General features: G+C 39.3%; 1 protein-coding gene across 2 annotated transcripts; it reads right to left on the bottom strand.

Moving 5' to 3' along the window:
* Positions 1-5,026: 5,026 nt before the first annotated feature.
* On the bottom strand, positions 5,027-13,026 carry LOC133777445 (uncharacterized). Of its 2 annotated transcripts, none has more exons than XM_062217034.1 (2): positions 11,890-13,026; positions 5,027-5,510 (listed from the first exon to the last, which is right to left on the bottom strand). In XM_062217034.1, the coding sequence occupies exon 1, from the start codon at positions 12,793-12,795 to the stop codon at positions 11,890-11,892; it is 906 nt and encodes a 301-aa protein (XP_062073018.1). In that variant the 5' UTR covers positions 12,796-13,026; the 3' UTR covers positions 5,027-5,510. The 2 variants fall into 2 exon arrangements, with proteins under 2 accessions (XP_062073018.1, XP_062073017.1); XM_062217033.1 differs by having other exon boundaries at positions 11,885-13,024.
* Positions 13,027-20,593: the final 7,567 nt, after the last annotated feature.

Below are 20,593 nucleotides of genomic sequence, written 5' to 3' on the forward strand. Positions count from 1 at the left end.
AGGGTGTTAATTATGATTAACGAGATAGGTGGGAAATGACAGTTTTGCCCTTGGTGGCTGTTAAGGGTTTTATTTAAGCTTGGGGGCATTTTGGTCTTTTGATCTTAATATATATATGAACCATAGAAAGTTGTAGAAGCTTAACCAAAACAGAGCATCAACTTCTTCTTCATTCGTTCATCTTTTTTTTCCTTTGAATTTTTTAGCTCCATTTGAGGAATCAAGCTAGAGAGTTGAGCCTTGATGGTCTAGGGTTATGTTCTACCATTGAAGAGGGTGTGATTCTGAGCTTGAGGTAAGTTTCTAGCTATTAGAACTCTGGTTTTGCTATGTTTTCCTTTTGGTTTTCAGCTTGATTTCTAGTTTGGATAGTTGAGAGTTGATGGGAGTTTTTGGCAAAGATTGCTTGGGTTATGATGCCTAGGACATGTAGAGTAGATATTTGGGTTCATTTGGGGGTTTGTATGGAGTTTGGGATCAATTTTTCAAGGTTGGAAATAGAGAAATCAAAGGAGGAAGAACCAGAGTTGTTTCAGCCTGGTCCTAATGCTATAGCACCCAAGGGAGGGCGCTACAGTGCTGTCCAAGGCCAGACAGCTCTGGCTGTAGCGCTAGGGCGCTAGGGGGACAGTGCTGTAGCGCTACCTTGCTTTTCCAGATTCCTATTTTGAGAACTTTTGAAGGTTTTTGGCTCGGGGTTTCAATTCCTAAGGTTCGGGATCGAATCTACTAACCGTTTGGGTATGATTCGAGGTCCCGGGAGTGAGGTTTAGGTCAAGAACCTTTTATTGTTGATTTCATTAATTGGATTCCATATTTGGTTATGACTAGGTGACCGCTAAGGAACCAAAGGATCGATCGTTCTCAAGGGTCGTTCATTTGTTATTTCTCACTCGAACCAGAGGTAAGAAAACTACACCCCATATGTGACATGCATGGTTTTTGATGTAGCATGTTGAGTGCTCTATTTGTATATCTGGAATGCATATCAAATGCATGGAAATTTGCTATCTGTGAATGGTACTGACTTATTAGTCAGAATCGAAAATGGTGTCAGTATTAACTTTGAAGCTATGACTCATTAGTCAAGTTCGGCAGTAGTATTGAGCACTGGTCATATGGTATTGGCTTACGAGTCAAGAACGGTATTAGCGTGTTTAACGCAAACCGAAAAGATTAGATCTAATTGACATAAGCATTACCATCAAAAGCATGAAATGCTTGACCGACCTTAAGTTCGATGAAAACCAAAAGCGCTTGTCTAGTCTAAAGACTAGTTATTTAGAGCCAAAAGGCTAAGGTGACCTACACGTCACATGGCTAAGAGGGTATGGGACCTCAGAGATAGACTTATCAGTTATCTACACAGAGATAGACTTATTAGTCATCTATTTAGAGAGTGACTTATTAGTCAACCATTCAAAGTGACTTATTAGTCAACTATTCAGAGAGACTTATTAGTCGTTTACCTCAGAGAGAGACTTATTAGTCATCTACTCAGAGCGCAGGACTTCACAAACATTTATTTGTACCTGCTTGCATGCATGAGGAGGGTTATTACTGCTAGGCATGCCTATTATGACTTAGTAACATGTTATTACTTGTTCATGAGCATATTGAGTTTTCTTGCTGAGCTTCGGCTCACGGGTGCTATGTGGTGCAGGTAAAGGCAAAAGAAAGCTGGATCATCCTTGAGTTGGAGAGCTTAGGTGACAATGTGTACATATGCGGTTGCTCGACCGCCACGGCTGAGGGTTTAAAGAGGAACTAGCTTAGGTCGGTTGGTTGTAAATCTTTTGTTGTAATTAACCTTTAAATTATATTTTTGGGATCCCAATGTATACAGTAAACGTTTTAGTGAAATGTTGTATCTTAACCAAATATTTTAATCCTAAACCGCTAATCATACTTAGTTACACGATTATGGCCAAATGACTCGATTAGTGAGTTTAGCACTATTTAAAATGCACACCGTAACAGTCCCTACGTAGTAGGGCATTACAAACATCAAGTGGATGAACTTTGAGAGATGGTTGGTGGGATCCATGCTGCCATCATAAGACGCAATGGCAGACATTTTAAATCCATGTGGCAGTGGGGCTTCCACGATGTGGGGAGCGCATGGCTCCCCGTCTTTGTCCTCTGAGTCCGAGTCATGGCCTTGTCTTTGGGCCATCTTAAGCATAATCCTTTTCAGGCTTTCCAGCTCGGATTGTAAGGGATCTAGGCTTTGGTTGGCACTTTGCGTCGAGCACTCCTTCCTACGAGCATTAAGACCTTCTCAAAGATCTAGCTGAAGCCTCTCTTCGGGAAAACCCGTGTGAACGACCTTACCCCTGTGAGCGTTAAGATTATCTCGCAAGTCGAGTCGTGTCTGGTGGTGATTGCCATCCTCGGGATATTCCACTTCAGTTTCTCCCTTTGAATCATCGTAGTCGCTACTGACTGAGACACTTATCCCACGTCTTCGGTTGGCAAAAATGATTCTATACGCCCCTCGAGCAAGATTTCTCGGAGGGTATTGTGGTGTGGGTGGAATTGTACCTCTTTGTCGGTCGTGATCAGTGGCAGCGCACCTAGGTAGCCCTCATTGGGCTCCACGAGTATTGGCAACAGGGTGAGGCCTTGGCAAAAAGTGCCCTGGATTCTTGTCATGTATTTTCGAGACATGTATGGGCTTGGATGCAGGACGCTCCCTCTTTTTTCCTTTGGGCCACTCCATTGTCAACTTTACCCTTGCCACGATCTTGTGGCCCAAGTGGAGTTCCAACTCTAGTAGACTACACTGGTCGTACACCCGTTGGCAGATCTTCTGTCTTATCCATGGGGTATTCGGGAGGAACACCTTCGGGATTCACAAGCGGCACCCCAACTAGGTGCACTGGAGGCATGCTAGTTGGCTGATTTGATGGTACTTCGCCATGGGGGTCCACTTGCATCCCTTGGGCTACCAAAGTGGCCCTCATGGTGCTAACCATCTCTTGTAGGGCAATTATGTTCCCCACTTGGGTATCAAGCTTCTACTTTTGAGAGGCAATCTGGCCTTTAAGAGCCACTACGTCTGGTATCTCCTTCGTGTACATGGACTGAATGTAGTAACTTTTATCATAATATCCATCGTCCTCGCCGTCGAATTCGGTGTCGTACTTAGCGAGTTGTACTCGGCGTTTTCAGGGTAATCTTCTCGAGCTACCTCCGGGTTTGCAGGCAGAGGTGGCCGACTGCTTTCTCCTCTTTCAACAACATTGTGAGGAGCAGCGTCGTCGTTAGCGTTTCTTCTTGTTGTAGCCATTGTTGAACTTTTCAAAGTTTCCTTCTAGTTCTCAATGAAAACACTAAAATGTTGACTGCATTTTCTACAATCAACTTTAAATAAAGAGAGCTTGAAAGAGAATGAAAATGACACAGAGTTTTACGTGGTTCATGTTATAAAACAACCCTAGTCCATGAGTTTATTGTATTAAGATGCTTGAAGCTTGAGAGGTCAAGCTTCAATTGAGGTTTTTGATAGTGTATATGCTACTCAAATTACACAATAGTCGAACCCCTTACAATGAGGTATCCCTGCCCTATTTATAGTGGCTAAGGATAATTAAGTGGGACTTTAGTTATTATTATCCCTCATAATGATGAGATCTTAGTCTCAGTTATTACAATTATTGTGATAATAAACTGGAAGGCCTGTACAGATCACACGAGGCCCATTTACGAGGTATCAGTCCACCACTTTTTGGGAGGACACGCCACTGACAGTGTCAGAGAGTGGCTACACATCTTCCCGTGTCAGATGGCACATTGGGACATGCTATTTGTCTCGAGTACGGAAATGACACCTCTACACGCAGGGCGAGTCATGTGTCAGGAAGTTGTTGGAGGTCCCAAGATGCTTTGCTTGACAGCTGGCATTCTACTCCGCAAAGAATCATCATGCTATAACTCTTCGGCAAAGAGGCTAACAAATATCTATCAAGATCTAAGGAAGCCTTCTCCAGGGCTGGGGCATGCTAAATAACCTCCCAAGGATCATGAACACTCAACGAGTGCCACATGTCGTCTTGATGAAAACACTCAACACATTGAAATTAACATAATAATTTATTAACCAAATATTCTTAAATTATACTTGGCATATATAATTATTCTATTTTTTTTAGTTTGACAAAATTAAATTATTTATTTTTAATAATGATGGAATTAATAAAGTTTAAATTAGATTAGTTTAAGTTTTGTCAAAAAAAAAAAGATTATTTTCGATTTATTTTTTCAATATTTGAACATTTTATTTAATTAACCTTTTAAGAATTTATTAAAAAAATCATTATTTTTAGAATTTAATAGAAAAAATATATTTTTTTTTAGTTTTTGAAATATTTATAATTTTAATATTTTTAAAAGAAACATATTTTTTATATTAGGCAATGACAAATTAGCAATCCCTTAACCACATTGATAAAACTTAAGAGAAATTCCACTTTACAACAATGTTAATAATTACAACTCAAAAAAAAATCAAAAGACACTAATATATTGGTCATAATTTATAGGCAAAAATCCTAGCCTTTTATATGGAATATCCATAATACATGGCATTAATTAACACTATTTTTTTAAATTGTATACATTTTGTATAGGGTACTGTAATTATGTTTTCACGCCATATATTGTAGTATAATATCTATACTTGTATACGTAAAAATTGCCCTAAATATTATGCCAACTTCACTTGCAAAATTTTCAAGCGTATGCTTCATTGAATTACGCAAGTTAATACCCACTTCACTGCAAGCTAGTTCTTCTTATAGAACGACAACTAGCACACTTGCGTGCCAGCTAAAATGCTGTCCAGTAGAACTACAACACAGACGTGCACACCCTGCATTTTAGCTATTTCAAACTAAAGCACAGCTGAGATCAAATACTCCAATTCAAACGACAATTCCTGGTCAACTTTCAAAATTGAAGCTCCACTATATCAGAATAAATGCAAACTCAATCGGATGATGAATGAAACGTACATCGAAAAAGATAGACACAACCAGAAATGATTTGATTGCTGAACCACACTTTAAATTTATGCTACAAACATCTATGTTTAAAATTTCATTCTACTTACAAACTAATCTTATAATCTAAGTTGAAAAAAGCACAGATATCTCTATCAATGAACAACTTCAAATAATAATTTCTTTCATCATATTAGCACAAAATGAAGGGAAATTAGTTAACAAGAATTTCGACTATCAAACCATGAGTTTAGCTACCGATGTAAAATTCCTAATAAAATGACTACCAGCATACTGGAGCACCATTTGTATCAAGAAATCTATGACACTGGATGCAAAAGCCAAAAGAAAGTGAATGATCACGCGACTTTGTGCAACCTTTTTCTTGACAATCCATCCAGTAATTCCGCTCTCTTAAACAATGCTTATTTTGTGGATTGACTATTGGGTCCATAGACGGGTCATAGATTTTACTGTACTGCTCATCTTTATGTGGAGTCTGGGGTCCTGTGACAATTAAAAAGTGGATTGGCAAGAGTGTTAACATCAGCGTGTATATATATATGCACAAGGTATATTGTACATTTGTATTTCTTTTCTTCTTTTGATAAGAAACTGATGGTATTAAATGAGAAAAATCATAATCCACAAGATAAACAATCACAAAGTACAACAAAGAAACAGTTCCCTCAACAAATCTTAAAACATGAAAGCCCTATAATTCTTCTTCATTAGTCACCAACAATGAAAGCCAAACCTTAATACTATCCTAAACCACATTAAAAAAAAAATCTTATGCGTCTTAGAAATTTTCTATTCGGTCAATTCAGAAGGCTCATCATTTCCAATGTTACCGACACTTTTCATTCATTCCAAACCAATAATCAGCCCTAAACAACTCCAAACACTACTTAGGAGACACCTATACTAAATTAAGAAACTTGAAAACTCAACACTCTAAACCGCAAACTAATGGAAAATGGACAATGTAAATAAAGAGATCGAGCATCACATTACTATCCTTGCATATACAACCTAGTAAAAATGATAAATATGATCTTTTTTTCTAGAACCACGGCATATATATAATTAAGCTTTCACGAAAGAAGAGCCAACTACACACCTCAACTTTAGGAGAAAAATGAATTTTCCAAATAATACTAAAACTACAAAAATGAACAGGAGTAATAAAACATTGGAAAGAAGATTCACTTTTAAGAACACCCAAAATTATCTAAATTCATAACCCTCCTATCATAAATTTCATCAAAAACAGATACTTCATAATGGATTGCAAGTCCAAAACTTGTAAAATATAGAATCTTCTTAGTTGAGAAGTAGGCTATCTATTCTTAAACACAGTTATATAAAATCCCTCACAGAAAACCACTTTATTGATGTGAAAAAAATTACAATCAAACCAGTATCTCCCACCACAGCCTTTCGAGAGGGCTGCTCTCTCCCTAGAACCTATTCTCTTCTAATTTCCTTCACTCCTTAACAAATGAATCTCAACCCCTACTTATAGGAACTGGTAAGACAAAAGAAACTGCCAGCTAGGATCTAGAAAATAATTAATACAAAAATAAAATAAACAAATTGAAATAATACTAATACAAACTAAAGTATAGCTAAGATGTAGGGTAGTCCTGGACTTATGTGTCACATGGCCTTCTAGTGTAAACTAACTTGACTAGAGGCTCCCCAAAAACCTTCACCTTGTCCTCAAGGAGAAAATTTGGGAATTGGTCTTGAATAGTGAGGAAGGGCTCCCAAGAGGCTTCGAAATCATGCAGGTTCCTCCATTTGATGAGAACCTCAGAAGGGAAGGGACAGTGGGATCGCGAACGTCTAAGACAGCCTCGTGTTCTACTTGAAGCTCCAATTCAGCCGACAACTGTGGTGGTATAGTGGGCGTGGCTGATGAGGTTCCAATGGCACGACGGAGCTGGGAAATGTGAAAGACCAGGTGAATGCAGGCCTGGTTTGGTAATTGTAGCTTGTATGTGACTGAACCAATTCTTTGTATGATAGGAAAAGGGCCATAGTAACAGGCGGACAGCTTCTCATTGGAGCGTTTAGCAAGGGACCTCTGGCGGTATGGACGGAGTTTGAGGTAAACATGGTCTCCCACAACGAACTCGTCAGACCTCTTCAATTCAGCTTGCATTTTCATTCTATGCTGGGCGCAGAGGAGATGCATTCTTAGGTCATCTAAAATGTCATCTCGGTCTTGAAGTAGTTCGTCGACTGCAGAAACTATGGCTGTACCCCTTCTATAAGGTATGAGCGGTGGGGGATCTCTCCCATAAAGAGCTCGAAATGGGGTACATTTGAATGAAGTATGGCAGGAGGTATTGTAGGAGTACTCAGCCCAAGCAAGCCATTTTGACAACTGTTTTGATTGTTGGTAAGAAAAGCATCTCAAGTATGTCTCAAGGCAACGATTTAAAACCTCCGATTGGCCATCAGTTCGTAAATGATAGGCTGTGCTTTTCTTTAAAGTTGTACCTTGTAGCTTAAAAAGGTGACTCCAAAATAAGGCGAGGAAAATCATGTCTCTATCAGACACAATGGATTGAGGAACACCGTGCAACCGGACCACTTCATGTGTAAATACTTCTGCGACTGTAGGGGTAGTAAAGGGGTGCCTCAGCTTGATGAAATGGGCATATTTGGACAGACGGTCCACTACAAAGAATATAGTATCCCACCTTTCTAACTTGGGTTGGCCTTTGATGAAATCCATTCAGTTCATCCCAAACTTGTGCTGGAAGGGATAAAGGCTGAAGGAGTCCTGCTCGGGAAGTCGTGAGGAGTTTATTCTGTTGACATACCGAGCATTGCTAGAAAAACTTGTGGACATCTTGTCATAACCCTTCCCAAAATAATTCGGCAGCCACACTCTTATATGTCTTTAGCTCTCTGGAATGGCCACCGAGTGTAGAGTGAAATTCTCCCAGACTTTGTGGAATTAAGGAGGATTTCTTAGATATGACAAGGCGGTTCTTATAGTAGAGAATGTCGTTGTAAAGCTGGAAATGGTGGTGGATCTTGCTGTTGCATTTTAAATCCTCTTATATTTGCTGCAAAATTGGATCAGCGGTGATTTGTTGGGCCAATTCAGGCCATAATTGCCATTCCAGAGTTACTAAAGAGTCTAAAGTTGTTGTCTCCACTTGCCTTGACAAAGCATCAGCCACTTTATTTTGTAATCCTAGTTTGTACTCGATTCCAAAATCCATTCCCATCAATTTTGACACCCATTTCTGATATTCTGAACCAATTACTTGCTGCCTAAATAAGTACTGTAAACTCTGATGGCCAGTTCGTACCACAAATTTGCTTCCCAGCAGGTAAGGCCATCACTTAGCTACTGCCTATACAATAGCCATTTGTTCCTTTTCATAAATTGATTTTTTTCTGGCTTGAACCCCCAAAACCTGACTAAAATAAGCAATTGGGCGTTGATTTTGAAGAAGTACAGCCCCTAATCCGTGTCCTGAAGCGTCAGTTTCAATGACAAAAGGCTGAGAAAAATTTGGAAGTGCTAGCACGGGTACAGTCATCATAGCTTCTTGTAGCTTGCAGAAGGTTTGTTCGGGTTCAGGTCCCCATTGGAAGTTATCTTTCTTCAATTAGAGGTTGTGCTATTCGGGCATAATTAGCCACAAACTTTCGATAATACCCCGTGAGACCCAAGAATCCACGTAGACCGTTAAGTGTTGTAGGAATCGGCCATTCTAGCATAGCTGAAATTTTTTGGGGAACGGCTGCCCCTCCTTGTTGAGATATAATGTGCCCGAGATACTTTACTTGTCGCTGCCCAAATGCACATTTTGTTTGGTTTGCATACAGTTTATGCTTGTGAAGGAGTTCAAAAATTTGAGTCAAGTGCTGCTGGTGGAGCTCCAAAGTCTTGCTGTAAACCACTATGTCGTCGAAGAAGAGCACAAATTGACGCAGAAAAGGCTGGAATACGTCATTCATTAAGGATTGGAATATGGCGGGTGCATTGGTCAACCCGAAGGGCATCACAAGAAATTCGTAGTGGCCATCATGTGTTCGAAATGTTGTTTTGTACACATCCTCTTGTCGAACTCGGATTTGGTGATATCTTGATTTAAGATCCAATTTAGAAAAAATTAAAGCACCAGTGAGTTCATCTAACAACTCGCCAATAACAAGTATTGGAAACTTATCTGGAATTGTAACTTTATTAAGAGCACGATAATCGACACAAATCCCCACGAGCCATCCCTTTTTTTAACAAGCAAGACCAGACTAGAAAATGGACTAGTACTTGGCTGGATTATTCCCACCGTAAGCATCTCTGAAATCAGTTTCTCAATCTCTAATTTTTGGGAGTAAGCATAGCGGTATGGCCTCATGCTTATGGGTGTTGTTCCTGGTTGTAGATTAATTGCGTGCTCATGGGGACGATTTGGGGGAAGTCCTACAGGCATATCAAACGCATTAGAAAATTCAGCAAGGATTTTAGTGGTACCTGCGGTCCCGTACTATTGTTGTCTTGGCAGATGTAGTTGATTTCTAGAATGATGCCTTGTTTCTCCATTTGAAGGGTCTTAGCCATGGTTTTTAGGGATACCAAAGATCTATCCCGCGATGGGTCTCCTTTAATGACTACTGTGCGTTTGCCTAGCTGGAACTCCATTGTCTGTAGTCTCCAATCAACCTGAGTCATGCCCAGCGTTGCCATCCACTATAGGCCCTGAATGATGTCTGCACTTCCTAGAGGCAGGGGCAAAAAATCATCTGTTACTTCCACACCTTGGAAATAAATATGCAGATTCTTACATATGCCTTCACACTTCATGGAATTTCCATTCCCCAATGCAACTCCATAAGCTTTTGTTTCAGAAATTGGAAGTTGTATTTGAGTGACCAATGTCTTAGAAATGAAATTATAAGTGGCTCCTGAATCAAGGAGGATTATTACTTTTTTGGAGCCGAGGATCCCCTTTATTTTCATGGTGGTATTGGTAGATAATCCAGCCACGGACTGGAAGGAAATAACCACGTTTTCTTGCACTTCCGTGGAGTCTAACACCAGATCTTCCTACCCATCTTCATCAGATTCTTGGTCAGAAATATTGTCTTTCTTCAGGTACCATCAGCACTTGCAGCTCCCACTTCTTGCAGCGCTGGCCTGGGGACCACTTGTCATCACATCTAAAACAGAACCCTTTTTGCCTTTATAGTTGGATTTCTGACTCTGTAAACCGACGAACAGCAGTGGTTGTGGGTGAAGGTTTAACGGGCTTTAAGGAAGTATCATTGAAAGTTGATTAGTTGGTGTAATTGTATCGCTGCCTTGCCACCCTATTCTTGTCCTCGATATCCTGAACAATTTCCATGGCCTCATCAACATTCCTCGGCCGCATGATCCGCAACTCATCCCGTAGAGATGGGGTTAATCCATTTAAGAAAGTGCTCAATTGTACAACTGGTTCAACCGTTCCCAACGATGCTAGGAGCCTTATGAACTTCTTATATTCTGAAACTAAACCTCCTTATTTCACTGTCAAAAATTGGTCGTACAGGGACCCTTCTTGTTGATCTCGAAAATGTCGAAGCAGCAGCCTTTTCAATTCCTCCCAACTGTGAATGTTCCTTTTGTTGCTTTTGTATTAATACCATAATTTCATCACCTGAAAATGAAATGAAGGCTGCCTCAACCTTCTCTTCTTCACCGTACTAATGGAAAACAAAAAATCTCTCAGCTTAGCATTATCCAACCATCTGGATTCTCACCATTAAAGGATGGCATCTTCAACCTTTTGAGTCAATTCTCATGGCGACATCGAGTTTCCTACTGTCCACGGTCAAAGAAGCTGCCTCCCAAATTTCGACTACCCCTAAACACATCTAGGGGAGATGCACCAGTAGACTAGCGCCTGATTCTTGAAGGTGGTTCTCTCTGTTGGGGGTCACCTTGTGCAGCTAATTCTCTAGGCTGGCCCTTCTCCTGACTACCAATAGCACCATTGCCATCTTCCCTTGACTTTTGGTGATTCTTTGACCTTTCTTGAATTTCCAAAAATGTTTTGAACTGTTGCTGCAGAGATTCTTGAAACTCACGTTGAGATTGTTGAAAGGTTTCTTGTAATTGCTGCTGAATTCAGCTGGCCATGCTCTCCATGGAATTCTTGATGTCTAAAACTTCTGTCTTCGAGATCTCCATTTCTTGTCCGAACTCTACAGTAGAGTCGCTCCTTTACCCAGTTTTCTTTAGGCCCATGTCCGCAGTCACCGCACCAATTTGATAGAATCTTCTTAGAAGTAGACTATCTATTCTTGAACACAATTATATGAAATCTCTCACAGAAAACCTCTTTATTGATGTGAAAAAAATTACAATCAAACCAGTATATCCCACCACAGCCTTTCGAGAGGGCTGCTCTCTCCCTAGAACCTATTCTCTTCTAATTTCCTCCACTCCTTTACAAATGAATCTCAACCCCTACTTATAGGAACTGGTAAGACTAAAGAAGCTTCCAACTAGGATCTAGAAAATAATTAATACAAAAATAAAATAAACAAATTGAAATAATATTAATACAAACTAAATTATAGCTAAGATATAGGGTAGTCCTGGCTTATGTGTCACGTGGCCTCCTAGTGTAAACTAACTTGACCGGAGGCTTACCAATGTTTTGGTACACTATCAGTTGAATCAATTTTCAATATCTATATATCCTAAAATTAAGCTCTTCGGTCCTTTTCTTTATTTTTATGTCACAAAGAGCTACATTTTGTCCACAACACAATTTTCATCCCCTATGAATGTACCAATGACTTATTACTGGAGTCATTCCGATAATTATAAGAACTTAAGAAAAAAAAAAGAGTACGCATACCAAACCTAACGCTGTATGTTGAGCATCTGCTTGGCCTCGCTCTGCTCCTCCAAAAGTCCCTCACTAGTATACTTCCTCAACAGCTCCATCTTCTTCTTCTCCACCACCATTCTCTCAATCTCTCTGTCATCGGGCAAAGGCACGTGTACCACAAACTCCTTTTCCTTCTCACTCCTCTCCCGCAATTCCCTCTCTCTCTCACTTCTCCTTTCTTCCTCCACCACATCCTCCTCCTCCTCAAACAACACCTCCTTCGCCACTATCACCACTTCGCCGCTCTTCACTGACCTCTTTGCTTCCTTCCTTATCTCTTCCATCCTCCGCCAGTCTGCCACCGCCTCTGCCCTCATTTTATCCTCCGCAGGCACCTCCACCCTCTCCAGAACCCCATCCTCATCGTCTCTATACCCATAATAGCTCGCATCAATTCTCTTGTAAATGTCGTACCTCGTCCGCCGCTTCCGCAGCTCCGGCGGCTTCTCGAACAGCTCCCGAACCCCCGGTAACTTCTTTGCCGCGCCAAAATACCGGTAGCCAGGGCCACGGCCGCTAGGGTTTGGAACGTCCACAATATTGCCGTCTAGGTCAGTCATCTTGGCGGAGTGCTTAGCGTAATTGGGGCCACCGAGCTCCACGATACGGCGCTCCCAGTGGGACTTCTCTCGTATAAGCTTGTTAATTTCGTCATTGAGGTCCCGGAGGCGATGCTCGCCGAGGCCCTCGTTCTGAATCTCAGCAACCTTGCGACCGATCTCGCGCATGATCTGCTGGCGCCACTTATCGGCCTCGGCTAAGTCTCGGCATTCTGAAGCCAAGAACGGACGACGCTCCTTCGGCTTCTTCTTCTCCTCGGCTTTCAAAGTGATGAAACGATTAAGCATAGACTGAGCCTTCTCTTCATTCCGAGCCATTGCTGTCTTTCTGCCTTCGAGTTCCTCGTCGAAACCCTAATCCGGGGCGACTGTCAGATTGCAAAGTGCTTACTATTTCGGAGCTCGATTTTCGGATTTGGAGAGTGTTTTAGGAGGACTGCTACACCGAAAGTAACCAAACTCTGGTTCTTCAAATGTAATTCACTCGGTTTAAATTTTAGAGCGATTTTGCATATGAAAAGTTCTGTCTATGGTAGTTAGTCATTCCAAAACGATACCCTTTTACCTATTTGTCACAAGTTATTGTTTTTAATATAAATATATATACATTTTCAAAAATATATATATATATATATTTACAAATAAATAACATAATTTAATGGACAGATTAATTATATTTGAACAAGGGGATATTAGTCCAAAAATAGAAATATTATTTTTATTTTTATTTCTTTATTATTTTTTTAAAAATATGTTTAGTAATTATTTTGTTTTTTGTTTTTAAAAATAAAAAATAATAAATATGTTTGATAACTTTTTTTTTTATTTTTTATTTAACAATATAAGGCTATCTCCAATCACAACTTTATTTTAAATCAATTTTATATTCATTTTATCATCTTTTTCACTTCAAATTATTATTTTATCTCTAATCACTACTTCAAATGTTACTTTAAATTTTACTTTAATAACAATTAATTTTTTTATTGTTGTTGTTGGTTTTTTTAATTGTTGTTTATTTAATTTAGTAATTTTAAATTTGATAATGTTATTAGCTTTTTATTTTATTATTAATTTTTGTGTTGTATATTTTTTATTTTAATTATTAGTATAACATAAATTTAAATTTTATAAATGAAATATAATTAAAATAACAAAAATAAATAATTATAATTTATAATATTATATATGATGATATATTTGTATTTAAAGAAAAATTATGAAGACTAATTTAGACATTTAATTTTGACTTTAAATGAATAGTAGTGTCTTCATTAATGAAGACAAATAGTATTTTCCTTCATTATAAAGATGAAGTTGAAGCTTGGTTGTAGATGATTTTTTGGTTAAAAAAGAAGGAAAAATGGTTTTGAAGATAAAGATAGAGTCCCATTGGAGATGCTCTAAAATGAGGCGTTGAATTGAAGAAGAGAATAAACAAAAAGTCGAAAAACGGTTTAAAAAAAATTGAAAGTGAAAAAATTATATTTTCAAATTTAATGAATTTTAATTAAAAAAAATTTAAAATAATAAATAAATATAGAGTTACCAAACATTGTTTTATATTTAATTGTCAAATTTTTAATTAATTAAATAAAAAACTATTTTTTTTTAAGTGTTACCAAACAACACATATATTTATATATGTTTAGAAAAATAATTTTTATTAAGTTAATTTTATAAATTTTTTTAAGAGGTATTTGCAGCATGAATACCCAAAGTTTTTTAGTTTATACACTATATACCCAATTTTTTTATGGTAAAAATACATAATGTTACTATTTCGTTACAGCCATTATTACCAAAGGTGTTAAGTGATGATTGGACTTACTAAGTTGATAGGTGTCATGTACTCATTGGTCCATCACCTTCCTCTCCCTCCCCTTCTCATACATATCTTGGCCATTATCGGAGTTCATCTCATGCAACTCATTCCATACCCAATTCAAACAATCTACAAGAATTATGATCAAAACTGTACACAGGATGTCCATATCTGCTCAAGACATTTTTGTTGTTTCCTTATGACTGTTTTGCCTTGCACTGAAGAAGGCCATGTGTTCTCCACTTTTTTATTTCTCCCATAAAAAGAGCCAACATTTTTTCAAAGATTTGTCCTCTATTAATAAAGGTTGGGACAAATTTCTGTTCATTATTTGTGGAAATTGGTATCCACTCCACGCTCCTTCTAATGTATTCACACTACCTAGAACTTTCAGCAAATGTATACCTTCTGTTCTACCTCTTTTCCCATTTTATTTCTTGATTTCTTTATGCCATCCTTTTTATGTCTTTATCTCCTTTTACCATTTGGAAAACCTCTTTTAGAGATGAAATGACTTTCCAACTGTGAATGGTCAGAGAAGTTAAAATCTTGCAATGTTATTCACACATCCGAAGATGATGTTGTCAGTATCAACTTAATTTTCAATAATCAAGTGCTTGACTACATGACACGATTGTGCATTCCTCGCCTTATCGATAGGCATGCTACTTTTTTCATGATTGGGCGTGATACAACTAAGAAAAAACCCTTCTTTAATCATTATAAAGAATGCCTTGATGATTACAAGAAAACAAAGGATTTTGTTCATCATTCTAGTATGCCATTGAATGATATGGATGCTCTACTCAATATTATCAAGCTAGTGTCTTCTATTCAGAGCAGCGATCCACCCTAAACATCAAACTCCACACGGTGTTGCTCTACAGAGCATCCACTTCTGAAACGAGTTAACCTTCTCAATCTGATGACGTTCCTGAAGATATCGTTGTTCCTGAAGATATCGTCGGTCCTAAAGAGTCTACTACCCCAGGGACTCTAGCGGCTACTCCTTCCACCATTGCCTCTACTGAAAGTATGTCTTCATCTGTTGGCGACGATTCACTAATTAACCAATTCATGGTAGTTCCTTCCTCAAGTTGTGCAAAGAAAAAGAGGAGAGTTGGTCTGCAAAACACCTCTTCTTCAAATGTAGGTGAAGGAACTGTTATTGAAGATGATTTGTTACTTCCTAATTCTAAACCTCATAAGTATGATTTTGTATCTAAAGTCGAACTCCCTTATTCCGCTCTTCTCTCTACATTTTCTACAACCTCCCCTCCCTTTATGCCCCAATTGATTCCTTCATCCTCTTCGCCAGTAAAACTACCCCCGCTAGGCGTTCTTCTCCCTCCAAGGGATAATGCAAGGTGAATTAATCCTACTTTGTCTGCCATGCTCGCCCAATCAAAGAATATTATAACCCCGCACACAGGCTCTAGCTCAGCTGATTCTACCAAACTTTCACGTTTTCCTCCAGCGTCTTCTCCAGTTATCGACTTTATTCTTACATCTGATTTAACGACTGTAACTTTTCAATCAGAACAAGTTATCTGGCCCCATCTCACAACTGCCATGTCACCTCTAACCAATGTTTCTGTTGAAGTAGAGCCTATGCTAGATGTTCTGTACACAACTATTCCTCTACCTACAAGTGCCATTCATTCTTGCTCAGAGCTTTCATTTGAATATTTTCATATTGATGTTATTGTTTTTGCAAAGGTTAATTTTCTTCAACCAGCTTTCATCCAATGCTCTAGTTATCGCTACCACTATGTCTATATATACTTTCCTTCCACTAGGTTTCCAGTACAGTTTCCACTCTTCCTCCCACGAGTTTTTCTTCCTAAAGTGTGCAGGAACAACATATGGATGCTTCATTCCTTGGCACTCCACCGTTTTTATCCTGTTATGACTAGTGAAAGTACTTAAATTCTTACAGCCACTGATCTTCATGACTTGCAATTATCGCAAGATTTTCCCGAGTCTCAAAAGTCTAGTTGTTCAAGAACTGCACTAGTGTTGTCCCTACCGTAGCTACTGTGGCAACGGCGTTTATGTATCTTCTCCGGAAGACCACCCTATTCTTCCCCCCATTGCATAAGATGTAATTCATAAATATGATGCAAATGAGAATACTAGGGCTGGCGAAATGGATGTGCCTTTTCAACAAATGTGGCTTTCTCATATAAGAAAGACACTTTGTGTAGATGCACAAAGTAGTAAACCTTTTGATGAGACAATAATTCTTCAAAATCCTAATGTGCAATTTCCAGCTGAGGCTTTGCACATGTTGAGCTTCTAATTTCCAATTTCCTCAAGGATTCTTGGAAGCCTTTGAGCTTCGTTCCACCAACTGTGGTCTTCGTCTAAGCTCTTCATTGATTTTTTGTTACTTTGAATCGAGTTCCATATTTGCTGAAAAATAAATTTTCTTCTCTTTCTCTCACTAAGAATTTTTCATGTGTATCTTCGACTGATAATATCGTATTTATAGGGGCTCATCACTTGAGGTTCCCTTCCGTGTCGGTTACCATCATATTTATTGTCTTTCAATGCCTAGTCAATGCTTCCATGAAAGCTTCTAACTATTCTTGACATCTCGTGATTTTCCAAGATTTCTTTTTTGATTGATTCTTTTTGCGCGTGCTCTATATTTTTCTGCAGCGAATCTTTACTATTTTTGTAGTGCGGTACTGTGAGTCTCTGCACATCCTCCTATACATGCACACAAAAGATATCATCAACAAGCTTTTATTGTCAAGGATTACGCATATCATTCATGCTATTAACTCATGATATAGGGAATCAAAGCTTCAATTATTGAAATTTACAACATGAAAATTCAAAATTGTTAAGTTCTTAGAGTGGATGACGTTTATTCACAAAAGTAGATTATTATGAAAAAAATGAATATTTTTAGTCTGCCACCACCAAAATACAAATAATGTGAGTGAAATTATTCTTTTTTAACATATTTTATTTTCTTGTTACTAGTTTAGCGAATATGGCATGAAACTCGCAAATTCACTCAAGTCAAATCACACGTAAAACAATCTTTTTCATACTTTAATAATTTCTCTAACAAGATTATAAAGTATAAAAAACACTCCACTTAGTCTGCCAGAAGCCAGGTTTCATAAAGAATAGTTCTGCATTATCTGCCAGAGGTCATGTTACAAAAAATAGCTCTGCATAATATACTAGAGGCTATTATCTACAATATAGCTCGACTCTACTCGATAGAAGCTATGTTCTACAAATTATAGTTTTGCTTAGTTTTGCAAAAGCTATATTCTACAAATAATAACTATGCTTTCTGAAGAATACTATGATGATAAAAAATGATTTATAAATAATAGTTCAACTTAGTTCGCCAAAAACTATGATTTACTACTCTTCAACTTTGCATGTTATCTACTTTTTCATCTTTTATGCTACTCGAATATTTTGTGGGTGGGTTAGATATGCTACTCGAACTTTTTACGTCATAGTTGGCATAGATTCCTAAATTGTAATGAGCAGAACTGTTTCACCTAAGGAGCCTTGCTCATCTGCCTTCCATTGTTGGATTTGATTGGATGTGATGACCTTCCTCTCTGTGGTCTAAAAATGCTCTTTGATGAGTTCCTTAGATTGATGACCAGAGAGGCTTCTTCCTAGATGGTATGTTGGGTGTACTGACTTTCAGGGAACTGTGGTCTTGAAGGTTCACTAAAGTTTTGGCGAGGAACATTGGCATGTGAAGTAATACAGTATTGCAATTTCGAGCTGCAAAGGATGACGATTCACTAATTTAACTCAAAACAAAATGATTGTAACAGAGTATGCTCTGAAGTCCGACTGGTTAGCTAAATTTGTGCCAGATTTGGTGCCTACTAATATGGCAAGGAGAGATTGCTTTGTACAGGGATTGAATGTCATGATAGCCTGGGATGTCAAGATAACACTGGATCCAAGTACTACCACTTATGCTCAGGTAGTGGAAAAAGCCCTTACTGCTAAGGGTGCTGAAGACCAGTTATGGAAGGAAGGCACCGCAAGGTATGATGCTCGAAGGATGGTGCCTCCCTTCACTGGTTCTGGCTGAGGTAGTGGCCCCAGTGAGCAGAAAAGAAAGGTTACAGATTCTTTTGTCCTCCTAGTCCAAATAGGAGGGCACGGGGTGCCTTTGGTGGCCGTTAGGGTGGGGGAGATAGCTGCAGAAGCTTCCCATAGTGTGCACGGTGCAAGCGACACCATCTAAGGGAGTGCAGAGTCAGAGCATGTTTCGTCTAATATTTATAGCTAGGCTCTAATGGCCCCTGATACATGGTGGTCCCAGGGGACAAGAACGTATGTAGGTACATTGTCAAGATGGAGCTGCAAGACGTAGTGGCGCAGAGGGTCCTGGTGTCGGTACTAGTACATGGTTAGGGGTGCTCAAGTGGTGCCTCCACTCTTCGTACGGGTTTGTACCTCCACTACTTGTCAAATACGGACATGAGGCTCATGGCACTTTCCTCGTCAGGGTCGTACTTCTTGTACCCGAACGCGTGCTTCGTACCGGATGGTCCTTCTAACATTTCCAATATACATCTTTACTCCAAGCTTCCTTGTACTTTGCTAAGTGAGGCTGGGCAGCTATTTTGCATATGGCTAGGTGCCTGTTGAGGCTCACGAGGCTAGGCTCCTATTTTGCACATGTCTAGGTGCTTGTTGAGGTTGGACATAATACCTCTTAAGTGGTTGATGGGATCTATCTTGCCAATCACTTTGTTATTCATTCTTTCTGATACGCTTTGACAATTCAAATCGATGATGGCAGTATGTGCGTCGTATAGGTGTCCTTGGATATGAGAGATGTAATATGTGCTTGACATTAGTAATAGTAGGCAATGTGCAAGGGTAAGCACAAATTCATTGTCATATTACATCCTAGAGTCATCTAGGTGACCTCTTTGGATCCTAAGTGACACACATAAAGGAAGTCTTATCAGAGGTTATCCTTGATCAATCCCACTAGCTTCTTCTTGAAGTCTTCTTGTAGACATCTTCCAACCTTCAACGTGATCTGCGACTTCTCTATTACAATGACCCCTTCTACGCGGAGTCTTCATACGTATTGGTAGAAGGGTGATTGGAGAAAGGTTTGCTCTCCCCAGAATGCAGGTTCTCGTCCCTCTCTTCCATACGTATATACTTCTGTGCTCTATTGAAGAAGTTGTCTAGGTTTGTAACCTCCCTCTTGAGCATGTTTTCCCATAACTTGTTTCCTGGAAGAACTCCGTCTGTGATAACCATCATGAACTTCGGTTTAGTTGAACTTACCTGCTTAGTTGTTTCCATATTGAATCTATGGATACAAATCTTCAAAATTTCACTCTCACCTTGTTTTATATTAGCGAGGCTGGTGCTTGACATAGCATAATCACGGACCGCGTGGTGCTACTAAAGCAATTCACCAGAAAACTGCTGCCATAGCTTGATTGTTCCTGGCCTTAACCTCTTGAACCACTTGTACGCAGCTCCTTTGAGTGTAATGACAAAGCAATGGCACCTTTCCTTGCTCTTGTCCCCCCTTAACTGCATGTGAGGCTCCTTTGGGCCCGTAGTACCCTCGTACGGATTCATTCGAGGCTCTTTGAAGTTGGTGGGGAGTTATTCAACCTTGATCTCCCTTGCGAAGGGCAACTTATGGTCGAACTCTTCATCATCTCTATGCCCCCCAGGTGTAGTGATAATCTTTCTTCAAAGGCTTTGCATTTCGATAACTAATTCACTTATCTTTTTGTTTAAGGAGTCTCGTGGGTTCTTAGGGTGAGCCCTTTCTTTGGTTGTGTCCATCAGGGGAGCTGCATGGGGTGTGGTTTTTACCTCGGACCCTCTTTGTTTACTTTTATCCCTCAAGTCGGGTGAAGCTCTTTTGGAGGCTGCAGGGGGAGTGGTTTTTGCCATGGACCCTTTCTCGTTAAGTTTCTCCTTGAAGTCGGGTGAAACTCATTTGGAGGCGGTCTTGGTTTTGCACCTCCCGTAGGTGGGGTTCACGCAAGGTTGCGCCGTTGGTGTAGAATCTTCCTTACGTCCTGGGCGAGGGGTACAACTAGTGGGGAGTTGCATTTTTCCATTGTCCATGGGTATTGTGGTTTCTCCTCGTACATGTTCTCGCTCTTTATGCTTAGAGAGGGGAGCATCTAAATTTTTGTGTAACAAGCCGTTGAGTACCTCTTGCATGTTTTCCACGGTGGCCTGCAACCTTTGGTTCTTGAAGTGCAGGTCGCGTATTTCATCTTTGTAGCGACGAGTTTGGGAATC

The sequence above is a fragment of the Humulus lupulus genome, chromosome 5 (genome assembly GCF_963169125.1).
Source record: "Humulus lupulus chromosome 5, drHumLupu1.1, whole genome shotgun sequence".
NCBI lineage: Eukaryota > Viridiplantae > Streptophyta > Magnoliopsida > Rosales > Cannabaceae > Humulus > Humulus lupulus.